The 17742-nt window shown below is 39.3% G+C and overlaps 1 protein-coding gene across 1 annotated transcript; it reads right to left on the bottom strand.

Moving 5' to 3' along the window:
- Nucleotides 1-435: 435 nt before the first annotated feature.
- Nucleotides 436-14417, bottom strand: LOC111649814 (pyruvate dehydrogenase protein X component-like). Its single transcript, XM_023399505.2, has 6 exons — nucleotides 14251-14417; nucleotides 11409-11492; nucleotides 8822-8922; nucleotides 3296-3504; nucleotides 2062-2160; nucleotides 436-574 (listed from the first exon to the last, which is right to left on the bottom strand). Exons 1-6 carry the CDS (start codon nucleotides 14384-14386, stop codon nucleotides 451-453), a joined length of 753 nt encoding a protein of 250 aa, XP_023255273.2. The 5' UTR covers nucleotides 14387-14417; the 3' UTR covers nucleotides 436-450.
- Between the last annotated feature and the right edge of the window lie 3325 nt (nucleotides 14418-17742).

Here is a 17742-nt window from a genome sequence, read left to right on the forward strand (position 1 = left end):
CACTTCCAGACAAATCCTCTCGGTTCTGCCTTTGGCTGCTTTACCAAACTTGTCACTGGCTAAACTGATGCCATGAAGCCAAAACTTTGGAGAATGAATTTTCAGGCTCAAGCAAGCAGATGATACACACTTATCGATGATCAGTGCATCCATGAGAATGACACAGTTTGTGACTTTTAGCCTACAACCCCAGACTTGTCATCTACAGAGCTTTTGTGAAACGTTTTAAAGGATGATTCATTTTGGTAATCGTACTCGGCATCTTCCACATATTACATTTGTGTTCAGCTATTCCTGAAACTATGTTTTCAAAATCTGAATTGCACTTTCTCTCCAAACAAAGAAGACATGTAAAAAACAGAAAAAATACACCATTCCAGTCTAGGTGCTGTAGTGCCTTAAAAGTGAGACTTTACAGATTTTTTTTCTGTGGCTTGGCAAGCAAACTGTTTATAACAGCCCACCATTCAATTCAGGAAGGCCTCTTAGCAAAGAGGCACATTGTTTTTGCTTAAACCTCTTTGCTCTCATCTCCTGCTGAACCTTCTTCTGTCTTCTTTCAGCATCAGCCCTCCTGTTTAAAGACATACTGAGCTAATTAGCCAGCTAAATTGTCAATAAGTGAATAGGCAAACCATTCATGCAAGTCTCAACACATGGTTAAAGAAGAGGCAACTGAGGAGTCATGTCAAAGCAAATCATTGGGATATAATTAAACGGCATTAGTAAAACAATCTAAACTTCAAAACCTAGAAATCATGTTGACACTCGTGCAGCAAAGAGCATGCTTGTGTTGATTAACTACAGCTACTTAATTACAGCTTTATACCAAAGGAATTGCTTTTTCTCAACAGTGTTCCCTTTTTGCTAGTTAGTAAAGTTTGTATCATACGTTTTGAATTGTAATTTTCTGTAGGCAGAAAGGGTACAAACCTGGTAGCAGACTTCTGAGAAAAATACTCTACTCTATTCTACATTACCTAAAAAGGGGGTATATGAGATGCTCTCTCATCTTGACACACTTTGTTATTAGGACAAATAAGACCGGTGTTTTACAACATATAAATTATTGTGGTTACACGATGAATCCAGCTTTAAATGAACCATTTTTGCTACATTTACAAGGTATGCATTAAGAGGAAAGGCTTCACTGAATTTCTATGAGCTATCACTCTTTACAGTGTTTGGTTTATTAAGCTTCAAATGTATTTCTCTTTTACTGACACACATCACCGAAAACGTATGGTCTGCTTTTCTATGGTCACCAGTGGGTCCTGGAGAATAGGTTGCTATGGCGACAGAAGTTCTTAATGAGATTCCCCAGCAGGGTGTTAGGTGGGTAACGAGAGCATTCAATCAAGTCCCCACTGACAGCAGGTAGCATTAGAGCTCTGTGTGTGTGTGTGTGTGTGTGTGTGTGTGTGTGTGTGTGTGTGTGTTCACAGCTTTCTTTAGTCTGAATTCACCACTTAACAGGATTAAAGCACCTTAAATCTTATCCACCTCTTCATCGCACTTTTTCACTCATCTAGTCTCTCCCAGATTTTCATTTTCATTCACACTGCCTACACTGTGGCCATGACCTGCCTTGCTCTGCCTGACATCTCTTTCCTTCAGAGATACTATGATGGCCACAAGGGGACCCGTCCAATCTGATGGGCCTATTAAAGTGGAGAACAAGCACCTACTGCTGACACATCGCTTCCAGTTTGAACAAATGACAAAGTGTTGGCTAAATGTAAAACTAATTTCTTCATTTTTAAATTTTCTTCTTGAAATGAATTCTTCTTTGACCTGCTGAATTGATCTGCATGGCTTATCATTATATTTTTAAAGCTGCATTGTATGAAGCACTTTAAACAAAAGATGTTGGTGATGAACTTTCCAACCATTATATTTAAGGTTTCCGCACTAAATTCCAGAATGCTTAGGTTCAGAGGTCGCTGGGCTTGGAATAACCTGGTGGAAACTCAGAGATTATACATCATATGTTGTTGCATTAGGGAAAAGCACAACTTGCATGTTCTGTGACTTAAAGCGAATCCATTCATTAATACTCACTCCTTAGTGATAAGTCCCCTTGGTCCAGTGGGTGTTGCCAGTTTTGGATCCACACCATGGGTGTCCAGGATGTGTCTTGCTGCTGGACTCAGACGTAAGCTGAACAGGAGAGAGAGTATGACACAATTATACAATAGTCCCATTTCAAGTTTTATGCTTTTGTTTTAAAGACTTAACTTTCATCCTGGTGTTAATTATTAAAAAAAAGTCAAATCCCTTTTAGAAATAACAGTAGATAACCATGTATTTATAAACATACCAATGAACTGTCAATGTACTGCCAAAGTCAAAGCTGTGTTTATATCATTATATCAATTCTTACTCAAATCAAATCTACATACTTGTATACAGCACATGACAATCTATCCATGTTGTTTCTTTCCCAGTCTGGAGTGAACAAAGTTAGTGCAAAACTGTCCATCAGTGGTATTGAGATGGACTACCTTAATATGGCCCATTTCTGCATCCTTTTCCTAATAATCATGCTTGCAGCACAACACATTCACCTTTCATCTTTCACCCCTGTCAAAATGATGCAGCCAAGGTGCAAATCTGAATATGTGGACTGGCTCAGAAAAGTTTGCATAACAAATAGGCCCTGTTTGTTCTGTGGCAGCTCCTTTGCTTTCCACAGCAGTATTTATTGTGTAAACAGGGGTCAGGTAGGATCTCACATATTTTGAAATGAGAGCAGAGAAAGATAACCTTATTCAGCAAGTTAGATGGTAGTGGACACAAAGACCATAAATCACCACAGCTGTACACTGAAAAAAGAGGGATGATTTTCAACTCATTCTTCATGTATTTTTAAGCTACTGAATCTGGTTAAAGGCTATTTTAAACAACACAGATGGGTGATTTAAGAACTATGTTTAAAATGAACTAGCATAACCTAATGCTAATGCTAACACTGCGCTATCAGTTGTTTTAACAGCACTATGACAAAGAGCTGACTCATAGTGTGGGTAATTCAACAAGAAGCTGACATATGAACAAAATCAAGCTTATTTAAAGCCTAAACAGCATATAAATCTAAATTATGTTGATATCGCTACATTTTAAACTTTGACATTCACATCCACTGCTGCCCAGGAGCTGTGACCCTCCATTATGACCACAGTGGTGTGTGCATAGACCTCTATTCACTCTAGAGGTATTAGCAATTTGCTGCCAGTTGATTAATAGTAGAGGGGTATGAATTGGAACAGTTAAAAAGATAGAAGGCACCACTCACGGTCCTGAAGTGGCTGGTTTCGGTAGAGGAGGTGGAGAGGGAGCAGCGGGGGGCACAACTGGGGCAGCGGCTGCATGTGTAGCAGGTGGAGCTGCAGATGGAGCTGCAGCATCTGGAGGGGGGATCTCAACCTGCTTCCAGTCCTGCCCTTCCTCCACCATGAGGGCAATGAGAGTGCCCAGCCGCACATTGCGGCTGCCCTCCTCCATCTGAAAATAGGGTGAGAGAGCTACTTATACAGTATGGGGGGAATATTAGCAGAACAGGTTCAGCCACTTCAAGTGCAACTGAGATTATTTTAATAAAGGTGAAGGTCTACTAGTGCATAATTTTGAATAAAAGAATAAATGAAGGGAAAGTGATACTGAAGTTAATCAGGTGGTCATTGAACAGATAAACCTCTTGACAGCCGTTATTAGAGAACCTCTTGAAAAATGACATTGCCTTCTTGTTCACATCAATTTCCATCACTCCCATTTTCTTCTGCTGTTAACGTGACAAAGAACCTGACTGTGCTGGAATAGGTTCTTGGAGGGCAATAGATGTGTTTTCAAGCTGTTCAAAGCTGTCAACCATTGATTCACTATCTTGTTAAAGAGTACTCCAAATCCACTGCTTTCCCCACTTTCCCCAAGCTGTGCAAGGTGTCCTCAGTCAATATTGATCAGTGTAAATGAAAGGCACAATACACAGTGCTGGGCTACTGCACTTCATCTCTTTTCAAAAAGGTATCCACTTAATGAGCTGTCTCTTAAAGATGCAGCTCAATACAAGGAGAGAAGAAGAGGAAGTAAAGGAAGGCCCTCCGAAAATGGCAAAAAGACACCTAACTGTAGCTGTGCTCTTTCATTTAATCATCCACCTACACCACTGATCGGCCAAGAGTTGATAACCTGCAATTCTTAATAAAAAAACAAATGAAAAAATTTGATATCATTTCACAATAAAATGGTGCAAAGTGAGAGCACTATTAGTAAATCCACAGTTGTCAACATACTCCACTGTCACCCCCTCCTTCTAACAGGCTTGCAAAAACATTGGAAGCACCCTAATAATCATATTCATCAAACTGGAAAGGACAGCAGAATATATGAACAGCTGTGCTCACTGGTAGAAAGACATGCACTCCCATGCTAATTCTGTGCTGCTTTAGTTCAATGTAGACCTAACTGTCCCGCAGCAAGGTTATAGAGATAAACATCAACTTGGAGATTTAGACAGTAAGTAGCAATGCTGTGCTGTTGCACTGAGGCACTAACCTTTAATATTTACCTACAGCCGATTTAATTAATAAATACATTTTTGATAGGCATCTGAGGATAATACTCCCTTGACTACATCGGAATTTACCGTGAAATAATTTCTGTGTTGCACTTGTATTAACAAATTGAATGGTGATGGTAAGAACAAAGCTATTCTAATCTACTGGTACAATATAACAACACACAACACAACAACAACAACATACTGACAAAACTTGACAGATATCTTCAACAACGTGTGTTCATGTGTGACTCAAGTCCATCACTATCCTGTGTATTTTTGATTATCGTTTCCCCTAAGGATAATTTCTCGGTCATATGTGTTTTTTTTTCTTTTTGTGCTTGTGTGCACATTTGTGTGTTCAGCCTGTCTTAGGCCTCGTTCTTCATGTTTAATGTCTCTACAGCACCTCTCTTGGCCAGTGGGAGGTGATGGATGAGGGTAAAGCCTAAGGGCTACTCAGGGAAATCCGGACTTCTGTACATTTCCACAGAAAATCCTTCTCTTCAGTCCCACAGGGATACACACGGTAGAGACTAGCAACGCAACACATTTCCTACAGTAAGTGTGGTGATGTGATAAATTGTTAGACAGCCATACCCCTAAAGAGACCAATCGCCCAAATGAAGGGATACCTAATATACACTATTATTAGTATTCTATGCAATGTGAAGTGCTTATGTGACATATACAGTAGTTAAAAACAAAATATATGCCACATTTTAAACATAAACGAGAGACCGAGAGTGGTTTCATGGCTCACCACTTTAAAAGTTCTCTTATACATACTCATACACACACACAACCACACACACAACCACACACAGCTGCTACCATGCTACTTGGGTGGATGGGTGAATTCTCACGGTAAAATCATATGCTCTGTATACGCTAGGCATGGTGGGTAGTTGCATAAACACATGCTTAGTACACTGTAGTGGTGTGGGGCTCAACACTGCCATCAAATGGTTATTGAACACAGTGAAACATATGGGAAGTGTAGATGATGCTCAAACATCAACGTTTGCATTGGTTCAGATATCCACTGTGTTTGGCAAGGTCCTGCCCAAAGAGGTGCTGCTGTCAGAGAAAAAGCTAGTAGTAAATTCCCATCTTTACTGTGAGCATGTCAAATTAGAAGAAATATTTAATCTGCACCATCTTTCTGTACTTGTGTTTGGACAGGTACACTGTTGTGTAAACTTGGACAATGCAAAACTTACAGAAAGTTGAAAGGAAGTAAATTGTACCTTCTTCACAATTTACAAAACGCAAATTTGTGCATTATGCATTCTACATGGGTGTAGAATGAATGGCCACTTCTGAACTTCATGCCATGTCCTCACAGCCACCTTTTCTCTGCTGCCCGATGTAAATGGGCTCATGACCGTAAAGAAAGATAGCCTGCAAGTCTCATCCAGTCGTTAGGCATTTCAATGGCAACATTCTCACTGGGAAAAGTCAAACTTATCTCTGAAAGGGCTCTTAAGGGACCTCCTCAGAGCCCATCAGCCAGGCTAACAATATTACAAAGACAGATGAGACCATTTATGAGGTTTAACCTACTTATCACCAAACTGTTATCATACACCCATACAAGCCCACTGAGTGTCGAAACAGCTCGGTTACAATAAGCTTAACCTCAACGGTTATCAACATTTCTTTTAACTTCACAGTGCACAGTGGAAGGTTTGGTAGATTTAGCCTCAGCATGCACAAGAAAAAGGAGAGAGATCTTGTTTTAGGGAGTGAGATGTGGTTTTCTCTGATTAATAGAGCATGACAGATATTGCACAAAGAGGACTGCAGCAACATCATCCTAAGTCTTAGTAACAACATGACCAGTCCAATGTAATGTAAAACACAAGGACAATTCACACCAGATATGCAGAATCAATCTCTCATATTTGTTTAGCTGTCTAACCTTAACACTGTGAGTTTAAACTGTCAAGGAGAAGGAAAGACACCATAACCGTTATGTGCCACCTCCCCACGTTTCCCCAGCAGATCTTTCTTGAAGAAAAACATGAATTATAAACTTATTCAAATAAGTCTTTTTGCCAACAGCCCACAGGTTATGTACTCCTGTTTTGACAAAAGACACAGGCCTTTCTTTTATTTTGACCTCAGAAGGTCAGAGAGTGATTTATACTAACTATTGATTTAGAGGACACATAGCTGCTGGTGTTTAAATTGATCTCCTGGATGACCGTGTGTGGAGATGAAGAGTGGAAGGAAAGGGAATGATAAATGGGAAACTGACAGGTTAGTGTCACCGAATGTGTTGGATATCTTCATCAATTTATCAGTCTTACAAACTATCTACCCATCAGTCCTAACCGCCATGTTATTCATTACATCAATCACCAATTCATCCAGATTCATCTACCTATTAATCCATTTTTAAACCGACATTCTCCATTTCATGCTCAGTATCATTCATCTTTGAAAAGATCTGAACACAGAAGAGCAATGTGCATCCACGCATTTGCAAACATGTGTCATTTCCTACAGGCTATGATTGATTGTACCCAAGGCAGATTTTCAGCTTGAAGCCCTCAGGTCAGGGTAGAGCAACGTAGTAAGAGTATGATGAGATACAGTAATCTGTGCTCATGGTGCTGGTGTTCCTACCCCCAGCCCCTATGTCCCAATATGAGCAGGAGCTCTCTCCCATTCTCTCACCCCCAAGAGCCATGGTTGGAAATTGGTAGAGGGCCATAGAGGTACTTGACCCCCATAAATAACCCCTGTGGAGCACAGGAAGTTCCACATCTACTGCAGCCTGTCCAGGCATTTGGCCACAGGCAGGTAATTACAGCAGCCTTTAAATTAGTAACCTACTGGGTGCTTGGAGCCACAATTACACCATCAAGGGTTAATGTAGTCTGACCCGGACAGAGTGAATGCCACATTGCCCATGCCATGTAGGGGAGTGTAGAAATCTCTAAAATGTTGCCACAAGCTGCTGTTTTTCTTATTAACAACACATATACGCTCTATCAAAGACAGAGAGAGAAAGAGCTATGGGGCTTATCTAATGCAGACCATCTTTCTCTGCCAGCTTCAGTGCTAAAGCCCTTACCCCCAGTTCTTGGGTGGTTGCTATGGAAACTACCTCATCCCCACTGCAGCTAAGACAAGGATGGAGTGAGGGAATGTGGAAGAATGGAAGCAAGTGTAGTGAAAGGCAGAAATATAAGCATATGGTTTATAATTGACACTCATCCCTCTGATTATTAATTCATTAATTTAACCACTTCTAAGTGTGTGACAGTGCATATTAAAGGACTGCATATTCTTCATGGACAATCTGGGTGGGCATTTGTTATGTGAATCTGCTGGTGCAGACTGGCTGTGTATTTGTTTTTTTGTGAAGGTTGCACAAACAGGCATCGCCTAATTAAACCCTGCTCCACTCAGGCTTCACCAGAACACGAGCATGTCCAAAATTACACGGCCAAGGAACATGTCATTTTATTAGATAAGACATTCTGTGACATGGAGCAAGGCTTTGGCTTGTTGTGCACACATGGGAACAAACAGAGCAACACCTCACCATCATTCTTCAGTTTTTAAAATAGGGAAAATAAACTTTCATCTTATTTAAATAACCTCTGTCTCCTCTCATTTTACATATTGTATTCATATCTCTCACAGATCAGTCAAAAAGCGAAAGATGTGAAAACATCTTCATCTTTCTGTTCAAGGGAACGGATGTGTGCTGGAGTACTGATGAAAGACAACTGATCGCTCTGTCTTTGGCAGCTGATTAAAAATTCAAACAACAAACAGCACAATAGGGGGGTGGAAGGAGAGAATTATTTGTCACTGAAGAAACCCTGTCAAAGCTTTGCTGTCACTGTATAGGGAAAACAGATTTAACAAGGATAGCCAATTAGTATAGGCAATTAAGGAACCCTGCAATACTCAGATATTAACAGGACTATAATCTATGTGAATATAAACTGAATTTAAAAACATCACCATAGCTACTGCAAATTGCTGACTTTACATAGTTTGAAGGTATAATAAGAGAAGAATTGAAAACTAAAGACTAATATTGTCTAAAAGTACAATTTAAAATCCTGGTGCTGAAACATACTTAAATACACAGGATTTAAATACACCCCCAACCCCCCACTTTCATAGGTAATGCACCAAAGCCATAGTCAAAGCTTAAATATGACTGTACCTGCAAATGCATTGCCATATATAATCCTTTCCTGCAGAGGATGTTTATGTGTGTGTCTGCATACTCACCAAAATCTTGGCCAAAACGCCATCATCATTAGACTCCATGGTAACAACAGCCTTGTCAGTCTCAATCTCACATAGGGCATCACCTGCTGCCACTGCCTCACCTGAGGGGTTAAAGAAACACATCCACGAACTTGAAATATGACATAAACGTTTATTTGGCATTCTAAGCACTGATTAACCAAACAAATTTGAAAATTACTGCATTATGAAAGGAGGTTTTAAGTGCAAATGTTTTATTTCAGCTGTGATTGGAAATGCATGAAGCACAATTATCAGCAGCATGTTGAAAACAACCGCTCTTTCACTGGGGCTTTTCACACACAGAGAACAAATTAGTTGCCATAAAAATGAAAGAGCTCCATTGAAGGGACGAAAAGGTTATGCGGGAAATATCTGCTCGGGCTTTGGCTGACATGAGCCTAATCAATGTTTCATGGGAAAGAATGAAAGATACTGAAATGCAGTGTGTCTGTCTGATAGAAGGCGAGATCTTTGCCTATCCTTAAAGTCCCAGTAGATTCCCACTGGTCTACTACATGAGAGAGCTGGAATATATTAGCATCTGCTTAGCGGTGAAAGAGGATGGCAATTAGAAGCCACTGCTTCAGTTCTTCCACGCTCAGATAGCCATTCTGAGCTACACTTGTTTGTGCAACAGCTCAAATGGGTTTCCGACAGCATAATACAGAAACAAATGGACCTTATTGTGTCCATGGAAAAAAAGAGGAGCAAAAGAAAAATGGCTGTTGTCAGTGGTGCAGCTTATTTGTACAGGAAACGCTTGCTAGAATCACTAGTTTAATGTTGAAGTTAAAGCGTGTTCTGGTAACAGATAGTCAAGGCAACGCACAGTATGATTGAAACCTCTTGTGGCATATGTCCATGTGTTAAGATGTGACACGGAGGTAAGGGTTATCCAGATCTGACATCTGGTCACATTTCTATCATCTAGCAGAAAAAGCTGTAAGAGGGGTGCATCTGGGAATACAACAAAGAGATGGAAAATCAAGGGCAGTGCCATGACAAAGGCAAAAAGTATCTCATAAAATCTCATATTAATCCCTAAATTGAAAAAGCGTTTGTAGGCTGTATTTAAGAATGCGAGATGTATGGGAAGGAAAATGGGTGAGTCAAGGGAAGAGTAGATGGGGGTGGGTGAGGGGAAGGTTGAAAGAGCAGAGGCAGTATTGACGTTGGAAGCCCCTGAGAGCAAGCAGTAGTAGAATCAAGATTGGATTTGTATGAGGCTTTAACACCATATGACCCCAGGGGTTAGGTGTGATGTGCAATATTAAAGATTAAACAGGCGACCCTGAGCCTTTTCACCTCTGCTCAACCAGAAAGGCAGTGGGAAAAACAACAAAAAAGACACTCAGATTACTGTTCTGCCCTCTGATTTAAGTCAATTAAAGAGAGTTAATGTACATGTGGTAATTGATCATAATTCATGCACAGTATAACATTGGTTTGCATTGAATACATGTAAACAAGTTGCGTGGTGCAGACGTGTGTATGATGACAGCTTCACCCATGTCTTACACTTTTCTCAGGCCCTTGAAAGCAACGGCTTAAAGTTTTTGGGTTGTTTATAACCTTAGTTCAAATGCATATGTGATCTACAATAGATTTACTTTCTATGGACAGTGTTAGTTTGTTTATATGCAGATTGACATTAACAGTAATTCATTCTGGTGCTGCTGTGATGCCAATTTACAATAATGTTACAAGCAAATGTATGACCGTGTTAACAAATCATTTACTCATGACATTTACAGCACTTATTGGCCAGCTGTGTTGTAATCATATAGTAGCATTGCTATGCTTGCAAAAAGACATTGTAAGTCTTCTACGCTACAAAAAACACTTCTTCACACAAGATTCCATGTAAAACAGTTGATCATATCACAACCATACAAAATAAGGGCTTTTTGGAAGCTCTCTTATAATCATATAATGAGTTTGGGGACAGAAAGTAGCATCCTGGATGTGTTTTGCTTGTCACTGAGAATGTATTTTTCCTTCTTTTCCTTTTCTCACTTACACACACATGTACATATCTCACCCGAGTCACAGAAGCACATGGCAACACAGCAGAGGAGCCAATCAGAATTCAGTGTGCTGCCTCCTGATAAATGAGAGTGTGGCTACGGCGCATGGCTGGGCAGAGTTGCTAAGCAGTGATGAATAGTGACTGCTGTGCTTCCTTGAGCCAATTAGCCACCAGAGGCCCTCGGGTGCTCCGCTGCTCAAGCTTCTGCCGTACAGAGCAGAATGATGTCACAGAGTAAATGATAAGTGTGGCCGTGGGTCCATCATTTTGCGAAAAAAGAAACATTCAGCTTTTTGATGTAATGAACGCAGGCGCAGTGCTTGTTACTGTTAGAATTGCATATGTTTTAACTGGGAGGGAACATTACAAATGTAGTAACATCAACGAGAAGGGAATTACATGTAGAAGAAAATGTAATTTTTTGGATAACAAATTATAACACACAGAAGTTTTAGCAGCTTAGTTAAAAGAAGTCAAGCAGAACAGTGTGGTAGTGAGAGCTTGCAAAGAAAGTATTATGTCATCTGTTTCTTTTACCTTCCTTCTTCAGCCATTTGACTATGTTTCCCTCCTCCATGGTGGGGGAGAGAGCAGGCATTTGCACTTTGAGTGCACTGACACCTAGAGGATAAAATGAAAATAACATAATTTACACTGAGGTAGCAGTAGCAATGTCAACAGTTATCATACTTAAAAGTAAAGCAAAAAATATTTCCACAACAATCATATTCAGAACCTTCCGACAGTTAGGTCTTTCAACTTCAACTCAGCTATGTGAATGTCAAAGTAAATCAGGTGACATGCCCAGAAGAAGTAATGTTTGGCTGGAATTTGGCCTCAGGGGTTCAACATGTTCAGCTCGGCAGGAAGAGACACTGCCACTATGACAGAAGAATGCTGGCAGGTCACTTATGTAATTGTGATTCTGGCTGACACGGCACAAGAGGCTGCAGAGGCAGTCGTATTCTCACAGGGATTCGACCTACCATCAAAGACCCCCAGTGTCACCAGCTGCTCATAAGGCCAGAGTTCAACTGGCTCACAGCACTGTGTTGGACACTGGATCTTCAGGCTGCCAGAGGAAAGCACATATCCAAGCTACGGTGGCATCACTGCTTTACTACAACTAGCCTGCAATACTGCAGATGAAACACAGTCTGGGTAATTGCTCAGACATGAAACATGAAATGCTCAGTACCCTGCACAGACATAAAATGTATGATTTATAGAAAGAAATAGAGATATAGATACCATAGGTAGACTGAAAAATTAAATGTCTAAGAGATGTACAGGCAGACATTTCTCAAATATTCATCATAGAAAATCTAAATGAAATCACTGGAAGAAATGTGAGATCAAAAGCAATTTTAAGCTATCTTTATATGTCTCTCCGTTTTACAGTGCAAATTGTTGTAAATCCAGTACCATAAATCAAGAATCAAAAATCCTGGCATGTGGTAGTGTGAACCCAGAAGTCTTTCTCAATTACTAAATGTACTGGGACCAATACATACAAATACAACTTATACTTCTTTAATCAATCAGCTATGTGACATCAATTAAAGTTTTAAAAAATTCACTCAAAAAATAAAATTGAGTAAGTGAGCAAAGTAAAGTATGTCAGGGGTTGTAGGGGTTTGCTGTCTTTGCCTCCTGCCAATAAATCCAACTTTCCATAAAAAGGTATGTGGTCTCTGGCCATGTTGTGTGATGCTGCCATCTGCTGGATATTTGGCAATATCACAAAAAACTGAGTAGATAAAGGCAGCCAGTATATTCCTATAGTTCCTATATGTTGTTTTTGTTACTTCATTTTTACATTTTTTATCATTATCTGAAAATGAAGAATGCCATGTCAACTGTTAAACAAACATTACTTATGGATCTATACAGATAGTGTGCTGAAATTTTCTGCTGTCAGACTTTTTTTCACAGCAGACATTTTGGCTCATCAAAAAATAGAACCAACAATGGCTCCATTCCAGTAAGCAATGTCAGTGAGCCAGCATGCACAATATCAGAGCCCTGAAACTGGCTCACCTAAATGGAATTCAGTCATTATTAATATTATTAATGTGCTGTTCCAGATTTGAAAGGTCAAAATGTCTGCCCAAGAAGGGTCTATTATAGTAGTCTGACCACTGGATCCAGTCAGCCTTTTTTCATGGAAGACATTTTGATATGTCATGGTAAGAAAAGCACAGGTTTAAATAATGGAATTAATGAGTGCTGGACTCTTTTTAACTGCTCTCATTTCCCAGTTCAGTCACAAGGACATAGAAGCATAGACAGGAACATTATACTAGGCTTACAGTGTATAAACCCCTCATTACAAACATGAATGCATGTTTAAGAGTTCAGTGGTGCAACATCCATAGGCAGGGGTCTACAGTGATGAGGAAAAAAAAGTGATTAGCCTGAATCATCCTTCGCCATATTCTCCTCAAGTGGTCGAGTGCATACAGTGTAGACCAAGACAACACTATAGACATAATTGCTTGAGGGAAGGGTCACTGCAAATCAGTACAAAATTGTTTTGAGTGTCCACCTTTAGCCTATGATGAAACATTTCTGTCCTGGTGCGAGTGGTCTCTTTCAGGATGCCAATGCCCCCATTTACAAGGCACAAGGGGTCACTGAATGATTTGATGAGTATGAAAATGATGTGATCATATGCTGTGGCCTTCGCAGTTACCAGATCTCAACCCAATTTAACACTTATGGGAGATTCTGGACCGAAATGTTAGCACTCTCCATCACCAAATCATCAAAACACCAAATGAGGACATATCTTTTGGAATAATGATGTTCATCCCTCCAGTAGAGTTAAGAAACTTGAAGAATTAATATTAAGGAGCACATAGTAGCCCAAAACCTTACAAAAACACTTTTTGTTGTTTTTTCCTTTTATGTGTCACCCGTCCATAGATTTTACAGTTGAAACTATGGGTAACCGTTGCACCCACTGTATCAAGTGTGAGAAACCACAAGGGGGATCACATCTTAGGCTACCAGACTGACAGAGGAGATCCATGCATTGCTAAATAGCACTTGCTACAGCCTGGACTGATAAGGCTCTCTGACTGTGTGAGCAATTTCAGAGGCTTTTCTTCCAGCTAGCTAGTGGCTCAAGTCACCTACAGTCTACTATTGAAGCTAAGACACTTGAACTTGAACCCAGCACAAACAACCTCACGCTGCTGTTTGGTGACAATGTATATCCATTTCCATTTAACAACACTGGTATTATCTATCATGTTATGCAAAATCGCCGTGAGGTGACCGAATTACACGATTAACCAAAATAGAAAATGATGATAGCAAATGTCAGTATAGAAAAGGACGACAACTATTATTCTATTAGACAGTCAGCACTCACCGAGGTACCATGGTGACTGAAAGAAGTGTCTGACTTGCTCCTGCCATGGGTGTGTGGTCCACAAACATTTGTTAAAATTTGACAATCTGAGGCCGAATAAAATTCCTTGACGACCCAGACGCAAGGAGGCCGCCATGTTGTCGTCCTCACCCTCGGTGAGCCGTGTCCGTACAGATGCCTGACGGTAAAACAACGGGGCTAGAGGGAGGATAGCATAATGTACAAACAGAATTAATGCTGTGATGGTAATCAACTCCAGAAAACGTTTACACATACGCTGTGAAATTTGATAAAGTTTACCTGTCACAGAAAATGTGGTATTAATTATTTAGATATAAACCAGTAGGCTAAAAAGAAGTAACTCTTTTGGGTCCTTCGACTACGGCGCTCTTCTGTTGCCTTCAAATGCTCAGGAACCCCAGTGCCCAGTGACCTACTGCCCCCTGCTGGTATGATGTCAAAGGCTCCTGTAGAAAGTAGTAATGTGTCTAATACTTGTATATTAAAATAAGTTTCTGAACATTGTATGTGGAAAAAGGGCCAAATTCTCATAATTTCCTCGTTTTCTGCCAAAACGAGTCATTGCATGAATTTAAATGTACATTATACAATACACGGCAAGATAGAGAAACTCCCAGTTGGGGAGGTACTGCTTGGCGTAATTAATCATGAAACATCATGAAACAAACATCTACAGCCACCAGGGTAGAGTCTGTGTCATCATTACATCGTCATCTCATCCCTAAGGCACAAAATGCTGTCTTCATGTTGGTCTCCACCTGTTACAACTGATATTAGGTTATCAAGCTTATTTTGTGGATGTATCAAAATGCAAAAAAAAAATAAAAAATACTACTATTTCATTTTTTTTGGCATTTTTGCCTTTATTGTGACAGCACAGTGAGAGAGAGACAGGAAAGTCAGGGAGAGAGAGGGGATGACATGCAGCAAAGGGCCGCAGGTCAGACCCGAACCCATGGCCACTGCGGGTAGGACCAAGCCCATGTGGCTAGAACTCCACGAGATGAGCCACCAAGGCACCCCTGGACCAATAATTGTTTTATTTTTAATATCACTTTAATGTTGATAATGTCAGTAACATTAAAATACACACACAATCCCACACACCCACAGACCTATTTTGCACACACCAGATCTTACAGGCAGTGTTTAGTGAATACTTAACATTGTTTGGAAGCTCCTATTCATGAATACACAGGATGATGATGAACACTACATTTACAGTTCAATTTGATCATTTATGGATTTTGATTTACATTCACAGTATTTTTTTGCTTTTAAACATTCTGGCCCTAAATTACATTCATAGTTGTCAAGCAAATCAAGCAGTACAAACATCCACCCTTATTGAAGTAGAAAAACTAAAATAAACTTACAGGCTGCATGTCAGTAAATAACCTGTGCGACTCCTCAGTGGTGGATCTGAAGACTATTCCTATTTTCCTGTGTAAGGATGGGGGAAGCAGAGTTGGCAAGACCTTCAGAGCTCTCTCACTAAGTAAGTAAACAATTTGAACATATACATAATACATAGCGTTGCATTAACATTTAAATAGTACGCTATATGTGGCAATTGATATTTCTGAAGTAGTGTTGAGTATGACTTTTCTTCTTATTTTATTGTTTCATGATAAAGTAATGTGGGATTTTTTTTAGAGCTACTAAATGGAGGGCCCAAATGCTGTGTGTGTTTGTGTATTGGCCTAGGCTATAGCAGCTGTGAAAACACAGATCTCATGCAAATTTCCATCTTAATCCTTAGCACTGCAAATACTTAGTATGACAGGTTTGTTTGTGGTTAGCATTGTGTTTTGTTACAGTTACCATCACTATGTCTTACTTAAATAGACACAGTTCTACTATGGACTTCAAACATCCACACTCACCATGGACTCCATAGAACATCCATGACTCCATGAGACAGTCAAACACTTCCCTACTTTATGCTCTTACTGGTATCATCAATGATGTCACAGGTTATACCATGACTGTGGGGGTGGTCACAAGTTTAATATATAGTATTAATAAGTATTTGTCTGATTTGGAGGGGTTATATTGTTTGTTTGTTAAATTATAATTTACATGTTCTTTGTACTGTTGATGTTTACTAAAAAAGTAACTTTTTGTCAAATAACCTTTTTAAATGGGAAAGAGTTGGACCCTTGAATGAAGTTTGGTTCTGCCCATGCTAATTGTTTAGTAGAGAAAGGGAATATATAAACAATTGTTCTTTCTCAGCTGAGAGAAGGCTGTCTGTGGAGGTTTGTGCTATATACAATGCCCAATACAACTGACTTTAGTGCTACATTGACTTTTACTATTTGACACCCAAAGTTAGCAGTTAAGGTTATTGATTTTTGCTTTATTCTAACAAGAAAATAAATGGTTAATATTAGCTAATACAACCTAATGATATTGGAATGTATTATTGAGTTGAGCAGCTAAGGTTATTGACAATTTATCATGTTGCATGAAATTTAGAATTGTTATCTTGTAATCTTTTTCTTTTTACCATACTTTACCATACATTCTACCATACCATACATACTACCAGACTTTTTTGTTATCCCTAAACATTAGATTGTTGGAGGCCCAACTTAGCAGCCAACATTATTCAAATGGTTTCGTTTTAATAAGATATGTATGTTTCATAGCCAAAGTTTGCAGCTAATATTATTGAAATTTTGTGCAGATATACAATAAAATTGGCCAATTTAGCGGCTAAGGTTATTGACATAGTCTATTTATCATGTAGCATTCAATTTAGAATTGTTCTGTTTAAAGTTTTTTTTCTTTTTACCATACTTTTTCTTTCTTTTTAGGTAACTCTGGTAGGTAAGATAAGCTAATTACATTTTCACATGTCCATAGACAATTCACAAAAGTATCACAGCTTCTTTCTCTCCTGCGGGAAGAATAAGATTCATGTCAAGATGTGAAAGTGCTGTGTTGTGATATAAATTCAATTTTATTTTTTGGGTTTTATAACCAAAAGTGTGATGTTTGTAATTTTAACTTAACCATGTGTGGGTTTGACATTTGTATAAATAAAAGCATGTGTGACCACATGAAAATACAGGAATTTATTTCTTTGGAGGTGTGTGCTAACAAGGAAATTATTAGTAAATAGTCAAAGGTATGTGGGGAAACGCAACAGTAAACATCTGAGCAGGAAATTGGCCTCATAAGAGGCTTGCATTACAAAACTTGTATTGCCATAAATACTTCCTCAAATTTTGGTCTTAAAACTGCAGAAAAGAAAAAAGCTGACTGAAAATCACACATTTAATGTCATTGTTTACATGAGTACTTTGACTTCAGGGTTGGCTTTTATTTTATTATTTAATGCAGAATGAGTTGTATGATTCCTAACTGTTGATTCCTTATTAGGGCATCTAAGCTTTGGGAATTTTGTTAGTTTTGCCTTCATGCCTTCACATATATGTTACTTTTTCTTTGTGTAGTGTGTTG

Source organism: Seriola lalandi, unplaced genomic scaffold (assembly GCF_002814215.2).
Source record: "Seriola lalandi dorsalis isolate HSWRI2012SDOR001 ecotype SW California unplaced genomic scaffold, Sedor1 jcf7180002052034, whole genome shotgun sequence".
NCBI classification, from domain to species: Eukaryota; Metazoa; Chordata; class Actinopteri; order Carangiformes; family Carangidae; genus Seriola; species Seriola lalandi.

Excerpts from the sequence above, each read along its gene's own strand:
- LOC111649814 (XM_023399505.2), bottom strand. The coding sequence starts at position 14,386 with ATGGCGGCCTCCTTGCGTCTGGGTCGTCAAGGAATTTTATTCGGCCTC. Across the intron at positions 11,493-14,250 it reads TCAGTCACCATGGTACCTCG|GTGTCAGTGCACTCAAAGTG; the intron begins GTGAGTGCTGAC and ends TTTATCCTCTAG. Across the intron at positions 3,505-8,821 it reads GCGTTTTGGCCAAGATTTTG|ATGGAGGAGGGCAGCCGCAA; the intron begins GTGAGTATGCAG and ends CCCTATTTTCAG.